A 16,421-nucleotide genomic window follows, 5' to 3' on the forward strand; every position below is an offset into this window, starting at 1 on the left:
AACCCATTGAAACTGGGAACTCTATCGCTAAGTGACTCTGCCATGAAGCCCCCTCAAAAATTGACCTAATGCAATGAATAAAACATAGAAATAAAATAAAACGTGCTCTGTATTAGCTATTTATAACACTATGGCCATAACAAGTGCCTCACTATGATGGAATACTGGAATGTAGTTCATTTTCATTATATTATCTCACATTTCATGAAAGGTGAAGCTTCAAAAATGAAATATGATCCATTGCAAGAACGTTTTTGAGAATGCTATTTGAAGAAGAAACATTATAGATGGACTTATCAACTGCTTTTTGCAGAGACCAAAGTTATAATGATGCTGAAAAAATAACTTTGCAACAAGGTGCACACTCACATATCTGCCATTAATTTGTACATATACTGGGCCTGATCTGTTTTTTCTCCCCTCCCCTCCCAGAACAGAGAGGTTGGATAGAGATTATAAGATAGTAAGCAGATACACAATCAGGTACACACTGATACACACTGAAATGAATGTGCTAGTCTGGCTGTTTGCCTAGTGTGCTCGAGATTGAAAGCTTCAAGCACGCTGATGCTAGAATATTCCTTTGGATTTGTATTTCCTACCATGTGCCTGCTTATGATGTTGTATTCCCTTTCTCTCCAATGAATCTAAATACAAACATTATTTCCCTTTTTGCTAATTATCCCAATGAGTATCCAAAAGGTTGGGGGCGAAAGAGGAAAACTGAAATAAATTTGTAAGTATAGCTGTGCTCACACGATTTGCTTTAGCCACTGCATCACTTAGCAACCAAGTTGCTGGTCTCAATTGTCATCATTAAATGAGGACCATCTGTGTTTGCTAAAGGTATCCTACACAGAACAGTCATTCATCATCCTTACCTCATATTGATTTGACAAATTTTATTATAATTTGAGCTTTTATAAACATACAAATATTTTTGTATTTCTACTGATATTTTGATTCAACCAATTATATATTTGTTACATTTCCATCCAAGTTTACTTCTAGGAGCTCAATACAAATAAAAAATGTTACGTTCAAATTTTTGAGCAGACATTTAATTTTGTTGGTATTCCCTCTAAAATATCTGAACTTTCAAATTTGAAAACTAAATCCTGATATAAAAAGATGTACCTTCCAGCCTCTGGATTTTAGCTTTCACAGAAATAACTGTTTCGAAAGGAGACACTCGCAATTCAAAGCATGTTCCTGTAAGAGTTTCAATGAAGAGCTCCATGGTCTCATAGAAAGTAAGTTTGCAATGACATGATCCAACATTATCCTCATTGAAGAAAGGGGGTTCCTTCTTGCTGGCCATTCTAGTATTCCTTGTGAAAAAAAATCAGTTGGGTGTTATATCTCAATTTTATCTCAAGTCAGGTCTAAACAGGAAACATTATACTTTTTTTCATGGTTCAAGATGATACAAGATCTGTTGTCACAACATTTAGGAAATAATATTAACATCTATTAAATCATTCTTTAGTAACTACTAAACCAAGAAAACAAATTTCATTCTCTTTTTTTTCACACAGAAGTACATATTTAAAGGCAAAAAATGTAAATACCTGTAAATAAATGACTTCTTTCACTGTATTATCGTTTATAACAGAAAGAGTACACTAAATTTTAAAATTCAGAGCCATTGTCTATGGAGATTGTCAATCATCCAGGTCATGGTTGTGTCAAAGATGGTTTTCAAAAGGCTACTTTCTTAGTGGGTTTTTTTTCCTTGAAAACATTTTGCTTCTCATCCAAGAAGCTTCTTCAGTTCGGGCTGAATGGTGGGGAATGGAAGGATTTATATTCCTTACATTTATGTTCCGATTCAGAGCAATTCTTTGCATGGAAATAAAATAAGTCTCACTGAAGAAAGATAGTTAAGATTTTCCTTACAAAAAGACCACTTTGGTGCAAGCAAGTAGATGGAAATCTTCATTATACTAATGATTGAGAAACTGAAGTCAACAGAAATCAGATTTGTAATAAGATATCTTAAAAACATTTTCTATCCCCAAATTCCTACATCTATGAAGAACTTATAAATTTGGAAGATTAGAATACTGTTCCAGGGAAAACAAGCCGACAGAGAAAAGCATTTCCATTAATGTCAACAGCCAATTCCCAAGCAATGAAAATAATAAAAGATCAAGTGTGCTATAATGATCCATTACAATTGGCAATTCGACAGCTACAGAATATATAAAACTATTATGTGAACCTACTACTATTACCATGTTTGTACTCCTGCCAGCTGTGTACTCAGAATATTCTACTGATGCTGAATGGCACTAACTTGTTTTCTGTGTGTTCTTGCAAAAGCTCTTATTGCAAAATAAGATGCAGAACTTCACTAAAATGTTTGAAACACAACCAGAATTCAGTTACTGAGCTACAGCTGCCTATTTGGTCTTGCTGATGGATCTCATGCTAAGCACTCTGGGAAATCACATATGTGATTTCACAAGCATTTCAAGTTAATAGAAAACTGCTATTACTTCCATAGAACCAAAGAAGTGGATAAGTTACTGGGATCTGCCTTAATATAGGTTTCCCGCTTTTTTTGATGAACCCTGACATCCTAACAGTTGTGTCAAAATGATCCTTGTGCCCTCCACCGTGCATAGCCATGCAGATATACCCTGTGCATTATTAAGTTACTTATATTCTTTATCTCTAATAAATCACTATATGCCACACTGGGAAAAAAAATAAAGGAAATTAAGCTGTAATGTTTGAGTGCACACAACTATGGGGAAAAAAAAACCCAGGGCAAGTTTTTAACTAAATTTTAGTAGAAGCGGCCTATTTAAATATTTATTTTTAATCATTTTCTTAAATTTTGTATTGTATTGTATTATTGTTTTAAACTGGCTGTAAGCCGCCCTGAGTCCTCCGGGAGAAGGGCGGGGTATAAATTTAATAAAATTCAAATTCAAATTCACTCAACTACTCAACCTCCACTCTCCCATCTACAACACAGAGGACAGGCTAAGGTGCAGGATTAGTAGAGCCTTCTTGATAAAGAGCCCCAATGCTATTTTAAACCCATTTGGACAAACACAGCCAAGCCGGCAACTCGCCTTTCCCACAGGATTGGGAAACCAAAGCTTGCTAGTTTTTGCCCGTTTGCCCGTCCTTACGGTCTGGGCGGGAAAGAGTCCCGAAACCCAGGAAACTAAAGAGGACGCCAGAAACACAATGCCCTCAAGATGGAAGCACCGAAGGTGTCTTCTTCCGGGAACTAACTAACTGTCCCTTTACTGGGCTGGGCTCTGCGGGCCAGTTCCGGCCCGGGTCTTGCCAGCGGGCCCTCTCGACCTCCAGCCACCGCTCGCCCCCCCAAAGGGAAGAAAGCAGCTTCCCTCGTTGACTCCCAGGCCAGGCAGATCACAGGCCCCGCTACGGAGCCTCCGTTTGAAGCCGACGGCCATGACGGCTACCGGGGAACGCTGACAGAAGAGAGGACAACGGGCGGGCGCGCGCGCAACCGCGCCTGCGTCCCCAGAGGCGGCCAGGTGGGGGAGACCCGTCCTCCTCACCTGCCGTTTCCCCGCCACGCAGGGCCCTGCGGGACGGGCGGGAGGGGCTGACGCGTCGCCTCCCCCTTCACGGAGCCGCTGAGGCAGCCATGGAGCGGAGAAGACGCTCGCGAGCGAAAGGCATTCAGCCGCGCGGGAGCGCCCGTTCCCTCCGCCCGGCGGCGAAGGGGCGGCGCTTGCCCGTCCTCCCTCCCTTTGTGACGCAATAAACGTGCGAGCCCGGTTGCTTAGGAACGGGACTCCAATCCTGGCCCGGCTCGGAAACTGGCGGGAAAGGGCAACTCTGTGGCCTTTGGCGGCTCGGCTGCGGCGACGCTTCGCCAGGGTCTTGAGGTCCCCCCTCCCGCCCCCCCTTCAAAGGCCTGGGATGCCTTTTACCCTTCATTTGTTCGTCGGTAATCCTCACGTGAATGCAGAATACCGGAGTTGGAAGGGATCTTGGAGGTTATCTAGTCTAACCCTGCTTAAACAGGAGACCCTATACCAGGGGTAGGCAACCTCGGCTCTTTTATGACTCGTGGACTTCAACTCCCAGAATTCCTGAGTCAGCATAGCTGACTCAGGAATTCTGGGAGTTGAAGTCCACGAGTCATAAAAGAGCCGAGGTTGCCTACCCCTGCCTTATACCAAGGAGTCCCCAATCTCCGGTTCGTGAAACGACACCGATCTGCAGCATGCCAGCAACCGGTCCACGCAAACAAGCGAAGCCCCGTCCACGGGATGCAGGCGGCACACAAAACCACGCTCCCTCTGGCCCACGGAAAAACCTTTCTCCACGAAACTGGTCCCTGATGCCCAAAAGCTTGGGGTCTGCTGCCCTATAGCCATTTCTGACAAATGGCTGTCCAGTCTCTTAAAAGCCTCCAGTGATGGAGCACCCACAACGTCTGAAGGCAAGCCGTTCCACTGGTTTATTGTTGTGTCAGGAAATTTCTCATTTCTAGGTTGAATCTCTCCTTGACCAGTTTCCATCCATTGTCCCTTGTCTGGCCTTCCAGTGCTTTGGAAAATAGATTCCTATATAACAGTCCCTCAAATATTGGAACACTGCTATCATGTCACCCCTGATCCTTCTCTTTCCTAGACCAGCCATGCACGGTTCTTGCAACCGTTCTTCGTGTTTTAGCCTCCAGTCCCTTAATCATCTTTGTTGCTCTTCTCTGCACTTTTTCCTAGAGTCTCAACATCTTTTTTATAGTCTCAACATCTTTTTTATAGTGGTCTATAAGATGGTCTCAAGACCTCATGCCTGCACAGATGGAGACCACCAATTTACCTGCCCGGATGGCTCGTCGATTTTTAAAGGCTTTTCCATACATCTCTCCGGACCCTCATCTGTTTTTTCTCAGTTACTTCTTTTTTTTCCCCTTGCAGCTGCCAGCACCCAAAATACCTCAATGATACCTCCGCATGGATTCCCGGAGAGTTCCAGCAGATGTGCATGAGACCCTCCTTCGCTTTGCAAACTGAATCCAGAAGTGGCAGGGGAATCTTATAGACAGCAGCGTGTGGGGCACTTTCTAAAGTTATCAGATAAAGTGAAAATTGAAACTGAATACATAAAAAATAACGACTGAATCTTGTAAAAAGAATGTACCCATTATCTCAGATGATATAGAACATCTTATATGTTGTGTGAAAACAGTAATCTTAAAATGTTCAATTTTAAGAATGTTCATAACTTAAAACTCCAATATGTATTACAGTATCTCAAATTTGTTACCAAATGTATAAATTGCATTTCTCAAATGTATAAGCAGATAGCAGACATCTATTAGCAGAAGATCAGAAATGATCTAATATTGATTATCTTATCCAGAATATTAATGTGAAGCTTTTTATATCTTCAGAATTTTAATAGAATACAGGTAGTCCTCAACTTACAGCCTTTTGTTTGAGTTACAATGTCACTGTTGCAGCATTTCCATGGTCATGGATCAAAATTCGGATGCTTGGCAGTTGGCTCAAAATTCAGATGCTTGGCAGTTGGCTCACATTTATCATAGTTGCAGTGTCCCAGGGTCATGTGATCACCTTTTGCGACCTGACAAAGGCGAAGACAATGGGGAGGCCAGATTCACTTAATAACTGTGTTACTAACTTAACAACTGCAATGATTCACTTAACAAGTGTGGCAAGAAAGGTCATAAAATGGAGCAAAACTCACTTAACTGTCTCACTTAGCATTGTAAATTTTGATAACATACTGTATGTGGTTTAAGAGTTTCAGGTAATCTTTTAGGTAATTTAGAGAATGAAACTGTCAGGAACCTCATAAAAATTGAGTACCTGTTTCAAACAGCTCCAAAAAATAATATCAAAAGCACTATCTCCAACCAAAGAATTAATTTTACCAGTTTTAGTTGAAAAAATTATATCAAGCATCTAATGATAGATGCACAAATATAGCCCTAATTGGATGCAGAAGAGTTGAAAGAAGCTGTAGTTAATAAGCTTTTGGTATACACAATCGTAAGAACCGGACAGAAGATGGTAGAGGACAGGAAGACCTGGAGGAACATTGTCCATGGGGTGGCGATGGGTCGGACACGACTTCGCAACTAACAACAACAACAACACAAAGAACCGGAAACATAATCAGGGAACATTATTAAGAGATTCTTATGTTGGTGAGGGTGCATTATCAGTTTTAAATAAACTGAAACTAAAATATACTTGAAAAGGTTTAATATAACTCCAATAGAAGAGGAGACAAGAACCTGCTCTTCTGCTAATCAGCTGGAAAGCCATCAGAAGCCTTTGCTTTTTTTGCAAATTTAATTGCAGTCAATTTCTCTAAGAGAAGGGGGTAAAACTCAGTTTAGTAGCCTAGTTCTTTGATAGTCTCACATTTTGTAAAAACAAAAAAGCTTTATCTGTTTAATAAAACTGTTCATTCAACAAATATATATTCAGTACACATCTGAAAAAACATATGTACTGTTAAATGAGACTTTCAGTCTTTACAGGAGCAAAGTCTGAAATAAGATGATTTTTTTTCACATAGCTTTAGATCCCAAAGAATGTCATCTAAAGAAAAATAGTTTTTCATATGCAGAGGAAAGAATATTCACTTTGGGAAAGACTGCTGAAATGCCAAATAGCCAGCCTTCATACTTATATTGCACGTGCACCGGCCGGCCACTCACATGGCCTGTTGGCGATTAGGCCATGGTCCAGTAGAGGGCTGCGGCCCACAGATTGGGGACCCCTGTTCTAATCCAACCCCCTGCTGAAGCAGGGAACCCTATACCATTCTGAACAAATGGCTGTCCAATCTCTTTTTAAAAACCTCCAGTGGAACAACCACTTTTGGAGGCAAGCCATTTCATTGGTTAATTGTTCTCACTATCAGAAAATTTCTCTTTAGTTTTAGGCTGGATCTCTCCTTAATAAGTTTCCAACCCTTACTTCTTACTACCCTTACTACCTCAGGTGTTTTGGAGAATAGATTGACCTTTTCTCTGTGACATTTCCTCAAATATTAGAAGACTGCTATCATGTCACCCCTAGTCCTCTTCGTTACTCTAGACATAACCAGTACCTGCAACTGTTCATCTTATGTTTTAGCCTACAACTTCCTAATCATCTTTGTTGCTCGTCTCTACACTGTTTATGGTTTCAACATCTTTTTTGTAGTTTTCACTTTTTTGTACTTTTTTTTTAGTTAGTTATGTGTCCCATTTTCCAATTTTTATACTTCTTTTTGTCTTTCAGTTTATCAGAGAGCCATGCTGATTTCTTTTGGGATCTTTTCTTTTTCAGCAGTATTGGACTTTTATTTTATCTTTTATTATTTTATCTCATTTTCTGAGCTTCCCAAATTTTTTGAGTTGTTTTCCCCTTTAATTTTTCATCCATGGAATCCTTCCCAAGTTCTAAGTTTATTGAAATCGGCTGCCTTAAAGTCTAAGACACTAGTTAGATTTTGTTCTATAGCTTGTATCTGCCTTATGTTGAATTCCAATATGATATGGTCATTCTCCTCCAAAGTTCCCACAACTTTATCTCTTTCTACTATTTTATCTCTAGCAGTAAGAATTAACTCCAGTACAGCTGGCCGTCAAGTTCTCTTCTATACCTTTTGAGAGACAAAGTTGTCCTCTAGGTTTGTCAGGAAACTGTTTGAGTTTGTCTCCCAGCTGATGTCAGGGTCCCCTGTTGTAGTCTACTTCCTGCATACCTTAGCAAACTGATTAGCAAAAGTTAATCTATTTCTTCTGGTTGGTCTGTAGTATACACCTATGGCAGTGATGGCGAACCTTTTAGAGACCGAGTGCCCAAACTGCAACCCCAAATCCACTTATGCATCGTTGGGTGCCGGGTGGGTGTGGCCCATTGGGTGAGTGTGGCTGCGGTGGTAACGGCAGACTGGGTGGGACTAAAAAGTTCAATCAATCAATCAATTCCAACTTTGCAAGATTTTTTTTTCCTGCAAGAAGTTGAAATTGACTGATTGATTGAACCTTTTTTTTTTTTTTTTGCACACAGCGGTGGAGACCTAAAGTGAAAATGTTTTATAAAACCCAGTTGAAGGCCTAGGACTGGGGCGATGGCACGTGTGCCCACAGAAAGGGCTCTGAGTGCCGCCTCTGGCACCCGTGCCATAGGTTCGCCACCACTGACCTATGGCAATGTCATTCTTTTTCTTCTATATACTTTTACAATCTAAAATAGTTCATAATTTAATTCAGATCTCTTTCAGCTACTATATGATTGACTGGGTAGTTTACAAATCTTGAAAACAATTATGTATGAGTTCTAAATAGTTGGATCATTCATGTGAATGTTACATATAAAGTATTAATGTAATGTGTAATACCAAAAGCAGGTAAAACTAATCCAATCTTGATTAATATTGAAACAGACAGCTTAATAGCAGTGCTAGCAGATTACGGCAAGTGATATTTCATTAAGAATAATCGAACGGGGCTTTAAAAAAATAGGCAAGCACCAGACAACATTAGGTTAATTATAGATATAATAGACTTGAATAAAAATGAAAGCCAACTTGTAATCTTATTGTTAGATCCTAAAAAAGCTTTTGGCAAAATATACACAGTACATGTTTGCTGTATAATAAAGGTTTGGATTTATTTTTTTTTGAAATTTGTAAAATGGATCAAGGTATATGATTAGCACACATCTAAAATAAAGGTTAATGGTGTGTTTTCTGCTGCTTTCTTATTATTTAGAGGAAGTAAGCAAGGATGCCACTTTTGCCCTTGCTTTTTGATACTTGCATGGAACCCTTGGCTTGTACTTTTAGACAACTTTGGGAGATTTACAGGGTAGTATGCAATTTACTTGAATATAAATTGATTTTATTTGCGGATGATACCTCATAGTACTATCCTAGTGTTGGTACAAATAATAGATGCCTTTAGTAAAATAACAAAATATTCTATTATAAGTGATCCAATTCAGAACTTATGCTATTAAGAGAAAATTTGGTTACCAATCCATTTAAGGAATATTAGTTAATTCCATATTTCTACCGAAAATATTTAGGTATATACATATTGAAAGAGATAAGGTTTCTCTTCATATACGGCTAGATAGGTGGTTTCCCAGTGTCTGTCACTTCAGCTATCTGTCAATGGTACATCCCATGTAGAGTCTTGTCTTGCCATGGCACCTCCACTTAATCTCAGCAGTTCATCTTCGGGTGCTGTCTTACTGATGTACTCCTGGATGCTCTGGGTTTCGGTCCAGGACAGTAGCTATGACACTCATCACACCCCACTTGCCCTCATTGAATCAGAGAGTGTCATACAATAACTTGCATGTATTAATTTTATTTTATACTATTCGTCCTCCCAAGGGAAGGATTTAAGGAATAAAGTTAAATGCTACATTGTGGGATTTAGGGTTACATGTAGATGGACCCAGTTTTCTACAACTGCAAGAACTTCAGATGTAAGTCAGTGTAACTGCTTTGTCATTGCATCCAATCCAACGAGAAATCACACTTTCAAAGAACTATTTGAATGCACATACCCAGCTTTTTTTTTTTTACAGACTGAATAGTGGAGAAAATGCATAGTACTTGACATGAGACAGTATCCAATAAATGGTGTGGACATTCAACCCAAAATGTGCATTTTTATCACCGCCTGGTGGTGATACTATATTAAGGTAAACTGAGACTCAACACGAATAGAACTCTGATGGGATGCAAAATCAGTGATTACTCTCTGTTTTTGACAGTTATTTTTATGCAATCCCCAGAGATATTTTAATACTGTACATACTGGCAGATAAGCCAAGAATGTTGAGTGCCAAAATGCACCTAAAAAATTGGGTTCAGCTCATCCACAAATTGGCTTACCTGTGAGTGTATACAGTATTCTTTTTTAAAGTACATATATTTCCCATATATACTTGCATGTAAACCCATCTGCAGATAGGCAGACCTTAAATTTTTTTACCAAAACACCATGAAAAATATAGGACGGCTTATTCATTGATGGCACCTTTTTAAAGTGTAATTTGGTAAAAAAAAAAAGAAAAAGGGTTACCTTATCGAAGGAAGGGTTTATCTGTAAGTATATATGGTAGTGAAAAATTCCATGCCATCTTATCCCATCCCTTCCAGCAAAAGGAAATAATTTTTATCAGTAACCAAGGATATACTCAAAATAATTCAGATTTTCATAATCATGAGTTATAATCATAAACGTAATTCCAGAAAGTGAGTTTGCTTACAATATAGCAGATCAGAAAATATTGATTAGGTAAATGCCATTTATCGATATTAAATGTTCTGTAATTTTGATTTATACTATACATATATATATATATATATATTACATTACCAGTAACAAGCTGATTAGGACAATTATTGTTTGCTCAAATAGCTTTTATAATATTTTTTTAAAATGTCACATGGAGTAAAATAGATAAGTGAATGAGTCCAGGAATATTCCGTTTTGTCACGTCAGGTATTTGATCAGAAAATGAAGGAAACATTCAGTGACAAGTTGAAAATACATTTGCCAGCAGTCTCTTTATTAGTGCCCTTGAAATGCATTGAGAGGGTCGTCAAAAGTGCTTGCTGTTCTAACTTCACGCTTACTTCCTGAGACTGACTGAAAGACGGTCTTTTTTGTTGATGTCTTAGATTGACTAGCAGGGGAAAAGATATCATCTAGAAAGAGGGAGAAAACAGTTAATCTGTACTTGTTTATGACCAAAACTATTTCATAGAATTTTTTTTAGAAAATGATGAGTTACATTTATATTAACAGGAGTACAGGGAAGGATATCGATAAAAAAGTCTGCTGGATCCTAGGCACATTCTTAGCAAAGACATCAATAATGCATTGCTCACAACATGCGATAGGTCTGAAATAACAGAAACAGGAAATTCTAGTGTTGACTGAAATGAAAGAACTCAATGGTGCAGGAAACTCAAAAGCCTTGAATGGAGTGTATAGAGCCCCTTCAAAACAGTGCCTCCAATTTTAATTTCTAATGTACAGAAAAGTACGACTCTTAAATGTGTCAAGTGTATCATACTAACTTAACTTAAAATCAAATCTAGTATTTGTCCTAGTGTAATCTCTACCATACCAAGTCAGAAGCCAGCTATACCAAGAAAGACAACGTACAGAGATGTAGTCATTCTTACCATGGTTGCTTTCTGACTTAACTGAAAATGCTTTAACAACTGCTAGTCTCAATAATTACACTCCCCATTGGATAGAATACGAATTTTCAAAAATCTGAATTTCAAAGATACACTGTGGAATCTGCCTTGAACCAATACAGTTTTATTAAGACAGCAAGCCCCATTAAGTTCCTGAAGCACAAGTGTTTTTCCACCTCTTTCTTGGCATATATCCTACTCTTCCTTCATGGAAGATAATCTCTTCCTATTGAGGTTCAATATTTCTAACAAAATAGGATTAGGGATGATCCTTCTGTGGATCTGAAGAAATATATTAAATATGCCGACATTCCTCAATCCAAGGGAATGCCTTTATTCTATGAGCGGGCAGTTTTGTATTTTTTTTTTATTTGCAAAATCATTCCCTAATTCTTTCCCAACCTGTTTCTATAGAAATGTATCTGTCAGTAAATTGCAGATCTTTCTACAAATATTAGTTTTTTACCTGTGTCCTCGTCAAATATAGATATAGCTTCCATCTTCTTTCTGGTACTCTTTTCCTTTGATTTTACAGCAAGATCAGCAAAGATGTCAACATCATCATCAAACAAATTGACTTCCATCTCTTTTGCTTTGTCTGGCAGCTTAACAGTTTCTACTGCAAATATATCATCCTTGAATAAAGAAAAAGACTACTGAGTATAAAAATGATCTTTGAAGGCATATGTTTTCTCTGGTTAGTGCTTGTAAAATCAAATACAAGTAGCTCTCTGGAGGTAGGTTGTTCCACTGATCAATTGTTCTAACTGTCAGGAAGTTTCTCCTTAGTTCTAGCTTGCTTCTCTCCTTGATTAGTTTCCATCTGTTGCTTCTTGCTCTCCTAAGCCCCTTTTCTACATACATAGTATGTAAAGATATAAAGAAGGGGCTCCCAAAATTATTCGCAGGGGTTAGTAACTTTATTTTAACCTCCCTCTTGAAAATTACATCATATTACTCCTCTTTTTATAATTTATCCTATCTAATCATCAAAAGCATGTCACAAGTTCATTTTTTCCCATTTTTATGCATAAAGTCCATAGGAGGCTTCTATTTATCAATAAGTCTTGATTTCTCATGAGTGAATGGCAGGTATATCTGACTGTTAACTGGGAATCTTTTCGGCCTATGGATTTTGAGGAAGTGGACAGGACATCTAACATGATCTCTGCCACTTTTAAGCTTGACCAATGCCCTTCCTGGATCCTTCAGGGAGTAGTGGAGACGTGACAAGTTGGATTCAGGAGATTGTCAATGCCTTGCTTTGGGTAAGGCTTTACATCTGCAGCCTTGGGGAAGACTATAGTATGCCCCCTCAAGAGGCCCTGTTTGAATCCAACTCTGATAATCTCTAACCTTTCCTTTTTAGGAAACAATATTTAACATGTGGTTAGAAGAAGCAGATTATGTTTTTCCTGTTCAGGACAGTTTCAAGCACTGTAGGGTTGGAGATTTTTTAAAAAAATGATTTAACACAACTGGAACCTTTCTTGGGGTGATTCTAGTCGGGGAAGGGGAATGATTGGACCAGTGGCTACTTTTGTGTTATGCCCCCTCTTCAACTACTTTTTAACATTTAATGAAGCCATTATGAAAAGGCATCCTGAGGGTCAGAATATCATCAGAATGCTGATGAAATAAAAAATTCCAAATCTATTATTCACTTTCTTGTTACCATTTAAACAAATTGCATTCATCTCAAGTTGCTTCCCCCACCACTCTAATGCAGTGGTTCTCAACCTTTTTAATGCCGCGACCCCCAACCGGTCGTAAGTCGAGGACTAAACCGGTTGTACGTCGAGGACTAAACCGGTCATAAGTCGAGGACTACCCAACCGGTCGTAAGTCGAGGACTTTCCCTGCCCGGGAGCGCCGCGCATGCGTGGTTCCGCCCCCTGCGCCGGCCAAGGCGTAGCTGGCAAGCGGCAGAGACGCAGCAGGCCGACCACAAGCTGGCCCAGCTCAAGGGAGGTAAGGCACACGCCGGAAAAGGGAAAAAAAATGGCGGACAGCCTTGCTTGGCGACCCCTGTGAAATGGTCAATCGACCCAAAATGGGGTCGTGACCCATAGGTTGAGAACCGCTGCACTAATGCCTATGGATTAAACAAAAACAGCACAATACAAAACCAGAAGAATCCAAGTCTGAGGAGAAAAACTTTCAAAATTACCTCAAAAATGTCATGGATTGGGAAGCTTTGATGTAACTGAGGTGTGAGTTCCTCTTCTTTTCTCTTCACAGTTTTCTTACTAGTGATGAAGACATCCTGTTCTTCCTCCGGGAAAGGGACAGGACTTAATTTCTTTAATGTCTTTCTAGAGTGAAAGAGATCATCGCAACTTGTACTCCCTTGTGCAGCAGGAAAGAGCTCCTCACTTTTTGAAACCTGGCTTACAATGCTTTCAGTTTCCAGGGTTGGTTTTTGTCTGAAGGCTGCTTTAGAATTGTTATCCTTGGTGAAAAGATTGTCCGACTCGAAGAGATCATTCGCATCAGAATAGGCTGTTGGTTTTAAAAGAGGGCTATATTTTGACTCATTGGATTGGTTGCTGCTGTTGGTTGATGGAACCGAGCAAACTTTTTCAGTATTTTTATTTCTGTGCAGTTCACTATTATATAATATAGTTGGTGGTCCAGCCTTTCCTTTTAAGATAGGCAGAGAGGCGTTCTCTGAAGTATTTATTTCATTTTTGTCAAGTTCTTCAATAGCTAATCGCCTGGCAGTTCTGGTTGGTGGTCTTCGTTGCCCGCTCACTTTGATTCTTCCCTGTAATTTGAGTTTATAACAGTACAATTTGACAGTAAGAGAAGGCAATGCCACATCTTTAAAAGAAGCACTACTATTTTAAAATTGGTACTCAACACCTTAAGGCAAGAGAGGAAAGAATCCGTCTGAATGAGGCTATACATCAGAATAGGATAACTGAAGGGAACCTAGAGTGAAGTACTTTTTTCACAATTTCTCCTTTTGATTTCAGGTAGTTTTGCAATGAGAGAGGTCTTCAAAAATTTTCTTCTTAAGAAAAGCATATCTTTATTAAGGTGAATACCCTAACCTAGTAATTCTTTCTGCTCAGCTCATTATTCAATTTAAATTAACCACACTAATTTAAATATATCTTCCCTTTCCCTGTGAAAATGTGGAAAAGAAAATGCTTATCCATTTATTCATTCACTACATTTTTTTTCTACATCAGTAAATACTTTGATACCAACTGCCAACTAAAACAAGTCCTATGTAGTTCGTTAAAATAATAATCTTTATAGGGATTTTTCATTATCAAATTACCTTGTTGACATTTTGCAATGTGTTGGCTTTCATAGGGTTACCAAAACTAACTCCCATCTCTGTAGTATTTCTTGTGGAAGCTACTTTGGTATGCTTTGTGTCATCAGGTAAGTGAGATGGTCCCTTTGAAGGTGGTTTCGCAGTAGTTTTCTTGTACAGTTTATCTTTTGTGTTAATTTCCAATTCTCCCTTACAAAGTAAAATAAAAATTATCATTTGTGACAGCCAGTATAGTCAACATTTTTATTTAACAACTTGGACGATAGCATTGATAAACTACTTAACATGTGTAGCTGTCACAAAATTTAGAGGTCTGAAAAAAACACCCAGAATGATAGAACAAGATTACAATATAACCTGGACATGTTGGGGCAATAAGTTCTTTAATAAGAGAAATGTAAAGTATTATACAAACAATCTTCGACTGGAAATGGCAGCTTGGCTGCTAACTGAAAAATCATGTGATCACAACTTATGATTTTACTCTTGCCTTGCACACGTATAAATAATCTTTGGTGTCCTTTATAAGGCTTTTGGACTTCGGATAATTGTCTACAGATAATGCATCCAAATTCAATGATGAGCCATTTATCTCTGCTCCTTCACCTCCCCCCCTCCTCCACAAAACCTACACAAAAATGTTCTCATAGAAGCAAACCCTCCATCTCCTCCCCACACATACACAAATATACCAACATTGACATACAGTAGTCTTCAGGTTACAATGGCAATTAGGACCAGAATTTCTGTCACTGAATGATGTGGTTGCAAAACATGAGGATGGCAATCCTGGTGCCATTGTAACCCCAAGAATGTGTGTGGTTAAGTGAGGACCTCATGTCACAGCAATATAGGAAGATGTGGGAGTCTCAGGCAAGCAGGCCAGTGAAATCTTCTAAGACATATACTGTAAATGTTGTTGTGAAGGGTTCACGTATACAATCCATTTGCCTTAATTATCCTTGCATGCAAATGGTGATCCTATGACTGTGGGATGCTGAGACAGTCATAAATGTGAGGACTGGTTACAAAGTTGTTGGGTGTTTTCCAACTATTGTAACTTTGAACAATTGCTGCACAAGAGAGTTGGCAAGTGACATCTATCTATGTATTCAAGATGTGACTTTCATGGCTTGGAAACTATTAGCCCAATTAGGTAGACTTATTAAGATAGGTCTAACATGATTCTGCTTCTTTGGAATATTATCTTATTTCTCAGCGCTTAAAGAACACTTCAGAAAAGTTTGCCGAGATAATAGTTTGCAAGTTTCTATCAAAGTTCACCCCTTTTATTCTCTACAGAAACAGTGTACCTGAAAAGAACAAACTTCATTGACAAGAAGCTGAACATGAATCAGAAGAATGAGACTAGAAGAATTAATGCAGCTCTGGCCTGTATAACAAACATCACACCAAAGACACTTATTTCTCTCTTAGTCAGCACTAGTGAGGCTGTACCTGTACAATTCTAGGCACTACATTTCCAGGATTGATGGGTGAGAACAGATTCAGAGGAGTGCATTGAAGATGAACTTTCTTACTGAGAAAGAAAGAAAGAAAGAAAGAAAGAAAGAAAGAAAGAAAGAAAGAAAGAAAGAAAGAAAGAAAGAAAGAAAGAAAGAAAGAAAGAAAGAAAGAAATAGGGTAAAGAAAATAGCTGATGAGAAAATGAAATTAAAAAAGTAAGTGACCAATATGAATGTACAGTGCTGATATGATTTTGGTCATCTAAAAAGAACTGAATGAGCCCCACACTGCAAAACAATGTATGAAAGAAAAATGAATGAATTGAGAGGAAAGAGAAGATGAAGAAGTAATCATGGTGATGGAGTTACTAAAACACAAAAAAGATACTAGAAATGCAAAGAAAAACAATCCATAAAGAGACATGAATGCAGTTGAAGCAAGCAAATTGTTCAAGGAGCTATAATAAATG

General features: G+C 38.6%; 2 protein-coding genes across 2 annotated transcripts in view; both read right to left on the bottom strand.

Annotated features, from left to right (window-relative positions):
• The window catches only part of ZFAND4 (zinc finger AN1-type containing 4), a 31,718-nt gene extending 30,092 nt beyond the window's left edge, over positions 1-1,626 (bottom strand). Inside the window, exons 1-2 of the mRNA XM_015824389.1 lie at positions 1,572-1,626; positions 1,138-1,331 (exon numbers count right to left, since the gene is read on the bottom strand). Coding sequence (XP_015679875.1) covers positions 1,138-1,321 — 184 coding nt within the window. The 5' untranslated portion in view covers positions 1,322-1,331; positions 1,572-1,626. The remainder of the gene's footprint in view (positions 1-1,137; positions 1,332-1,571) is intronic.
• An 8,656-nt stretch (positions 1,627-10,282) lies between these two features.
• The window catches only part of WASHC2C (WASH complex subunit 2C), a 51,350-nt gene continuing 45,211 nt past the window's right edge, over positions 10,283-16,421 (bottom strand). Inside the window, exons 26-29 of the mRNA XM_015824387.2 lie at positions 14,486-14,674; positions 13,367-13,963; positions 11,663-11,831; positions 10,283-10,695 (exon numbers count right to left, since the gene is read on the bottom strand). Of these exons, the coding sequence (XP_015679873.1) occupies positions 10,559-10,695; positions 11,663-11,831; positions 13,367-13,963; positions 14,486-14,674 (1,092 nt within the window). The 3' untranslated portion in view covers positions 10,283-10,558. The remainder of the gene's footprint in view (positions 10,696-11,662; positions 11,832-13,366; positions 13,964-14,485; positions 14,675-16,421) is intronic.

This window comes from Protobothrops mucrosquamatus, unplaced genomic scaffold, assembly GCF_001527695.2.
Source record: "Protobothrops mucrosquamatus isolate PMUCROS unplaced genomic scaffold, P.Mucros_1.0 scaffold2217, whole genome shotgun sequence".
Lineage (NCBI taxonomy): Eukaryota > Metazoa > Chordata > Lepidosauria > Squamata > Viperidae > Protobothrops > Protobothrops mucrosquamatus.